We start from the raw sequence: 2,663 nt of genomic DNA, 5'->3' as shown, positions 1-2,663 counted from the left end.
GAGAGGAGAGAGAGAGAGAGAAGAGAGAGAGAGAGAGAGAGAGAGAGAGAGAGAGACAGAGACAGAGACAGAGAGACAGAGATGGGTTGGCTCCCGTGTGTCCACCCGCTCCCCAGGAAGACGCAGCCCAGTCAGCTACGCCCGGCCCAGCTACAGACCAGCGAGACGTGTACACAACCACGGCGGGAGAAGGGGAATTAGGGACTTTATTTTAGGAGCCCAGCGACTCCCTTAAGGCATCTTGCTGGGTCTGGAGTAGGAGCGTGGAGAGCGCACCTTGTCGGCTTCCCAGACAGGGAGACTGTCAGTGACTCATTTAAAAGGAAACTCGTCAGGATCACTACATACTCCTCCCCACAACACACAACACCAACACCCAGAAAAAAATTCTTCCAGGCCTGCGGATCCCAAGATCTCGAGGAAAGCTGTACGTGCCAAGACAGCCCTATTCCCTTCGATAACAAAACCCTGCAAGCTGGCCTCATCTGGCTGGCGGAGCGGACCCGCGCTTCCCGTGTTCCCCAGGTTTCTCGCTCCCTCCTTCTCATCTGCGGATTCGGGTCTGTGCCACGCTAGGAGTCTGGGCGAGCCGGGACCTGGACTAGGAAGTTGCCGGCGAACGGCAAGCGAGCGCACACCTGGCCTGTGCAGCGACTGTGGTTTTTCGGCGCCGCTGCCAGACGCGCGCGAAGCCAGGGGTCCCCCGGAGGCCGGTACTCCGGGAGGCGCACACCCCGACTTGGACACCGTTCCAGGGAAAAGAAGCGATCTCTCCCTTCCAGGCGGGAGCTGGAGGGCCTGAGCAACACCCCCGCCCCGCCCCGCCCCGCGAGATGGCTGCGCCATCGCCCACTTTGCTGGGGCAGAAAAATCTACCTTTTAACTTGGGCGCCCTTACCGCTTTCCCTGTGCGCACTGACGGAGCGATAGACCACCTCAACTTCAGAGCAGAGTGAGGCGCCAGGGTCCCCTCGCTCCCCTCCCCCATGCCCGAACGCTCCCTACCTGCTTGGCTCAGCCTCAGGTCCCAGCAGAGCAGGAGTGTCAGCAGTAGCGCGCCCCGCGCTCCGCTCCGGGCCCACATGCTCCCGCGGCCCGGCTCGGGCGCCTCTCCCCCAGGGCTCTCTCCCTGGCCCCAGCCTCGCCGCCGCCGTCTCCGCCGCCGTGGAAATCTCAAACACTCAAGTCCGTGTTAAGCAGGGGCTTACAGCTATGTGGACTTGGGTATGGATTTGGATCATCCTGTTTGGCCCTACTTGTGGGTATGACCTTGGGCAGAACTGTTTGACTAGACCCCTCTGAACCTCCTGTAGCACCCAGGGCCTAGGATGTTACTCCCCCACCCCACCCCCACCCTCTGCAAGTGACAATAGGGCATAGGGAAGCCATTTTTGGCTCGGGTGGGTGTAAATTTGGGCTCTGCTCCTTACCTGCTGTGTGACCCTGAACAAGTTACTTAACCATTCTGATGCTTCCTTCATCATCGTCATCTCCAAAATGGAGAAAAATGATAATAATTTTATAAGGGAATGTAGAACTGATTTTTAAATATATATGTAGAAACTGCAGCACAAATGTCAGTAATCTCTCTTTCCAAGATCTCCCCTCTCAGCCAATCTGATTCCTGGTGGAAAATCCTGACCACCCAAGGGTGAGCCAAAGGGCATGTGGAGTCAGGTGGAGGTTAGGCGGTGGGCGATATCTTGAGATTGAAACCCAGTGACATTAGAAGGGATGGATCAGCTAACACTGGCAGGGTCCTTGTATGTGCCAGGCGTGGGGTTAAGCACTTTTAAACACTTTATATGTGTCACTTCAGTTAATCCTCACAACTCTCTGAGGTAAGTACCATTTGTATCCCCCTTTTATGGATGAAGAAACTGAGGCACAGAGATGTAAAGTCATTTGCCCAAGATCACACAGCTTTGAGTGAATGAGTGGGTGAGTGAAAAGGGCAGGAGAGAGAGGATTGGAAAGAAACCCTCTGAGCTGGGGATCCTCGACACTTACACCTCTTCTGGGGCTGGCAGGTGAGAAATGACTGGCAGCCAGCAGGAATGCCTCCTCCCCACTGATCTGTTCACTACTTGGGATTTTTCCAGAACTGGGATCTGGAATCATTCCTCAAATACAGAGGCAGTGGCTGCTTCAGGAAGGGGTAAAGGAAGGCAGAGAGAGGTCCAGCCTCTCTCTGGTCCAGGCCCAGGAGTCAGTAGGGGGGTAGGCTGGAATAGGGTCAGTGTCCCCAGGGGTGCTTCCTAGACTGGAGGAGAAAGGACTTGGGGGCCAGAACTGTAGGTTGGAAGGGTTGCTGGAGGGGGCAGAGAAGCAACAAGGGCCTGCCCCAGCTGTTTCCCCAGAGAAGAGAGAAAGGTAGGACTGCCCAGGACTCCTATCCACACACACTTCCCCCACAGGTTGGGGTCTGGAACATGTGGGGGAGTGTGCATGTGGTCAATCTACCTCCTTAGCCCTCCCTGGCCAGGCACCCAGGACCAGGAGGGTGGATATGGGTGAGTGGGACTCCCTGGGAAGAACTTAGGTCAATTAAGAAAGGTCCCCGTGGGCAAAGATAAGTGGGTTATTTTTAGCTTGGCCCAGGCAAGGGCAGTGGGTGAGGGAGTCAACAGCGCATCACACCCAGCCAGCCCCACCCAGCCACA

At 56.3% G+C, this 2,663-nt stretch overlaps 1 protein-coding gene across 1 annotated transcript in view; it reads right to left on the bottom strand.

The window, feature by feature from the left end:
• The window catches only part of UNC5B (unc-5 netrin receptor B), an 84,472-nt gene extending 83,313 nt beyond the window's left edge, over positions 1 to 1,159 (bottom strand). Inside the window, exon 1 of the mRNA XM_024739751.1 lies at positions 1,006 to 1,159. Coding sequence (XP_024595519.1) covers positions 1,006 to 1,084 — 79 coding nt within the window. The 5' untranslated portion in view covers positions 1,085 to 1,159. The remainder of the gene's footprint in view (positions 1 to 1,005) is intronic.
• Between the last annotated feature and the right edge of the window lie 1,504 nt (positions 1,160 to 2,663).

Source organism: Neophocaena asiaeorientalis, unplaced genomic scaffold (assembly GCF_003031525.2).
Source record: "Neophocaena asiaeorientalis asiaeorientalis breed wild unplaced genomic scaffold, Neophocaena_asiaeorientalis_V1.1 scaffold501, whole genome shotgun sequence".
NCBI lineage: Eukaryota > Metazoa > Chordata > Mammalia > Artiodactyla > Phocoenidae > Neophocaena > Neophocaena asiaeorientalis.
Note: the sequence above shows the minus strand (reverse complement) of the source record. Positions and strands in the feature narration are given on the sequence as shown.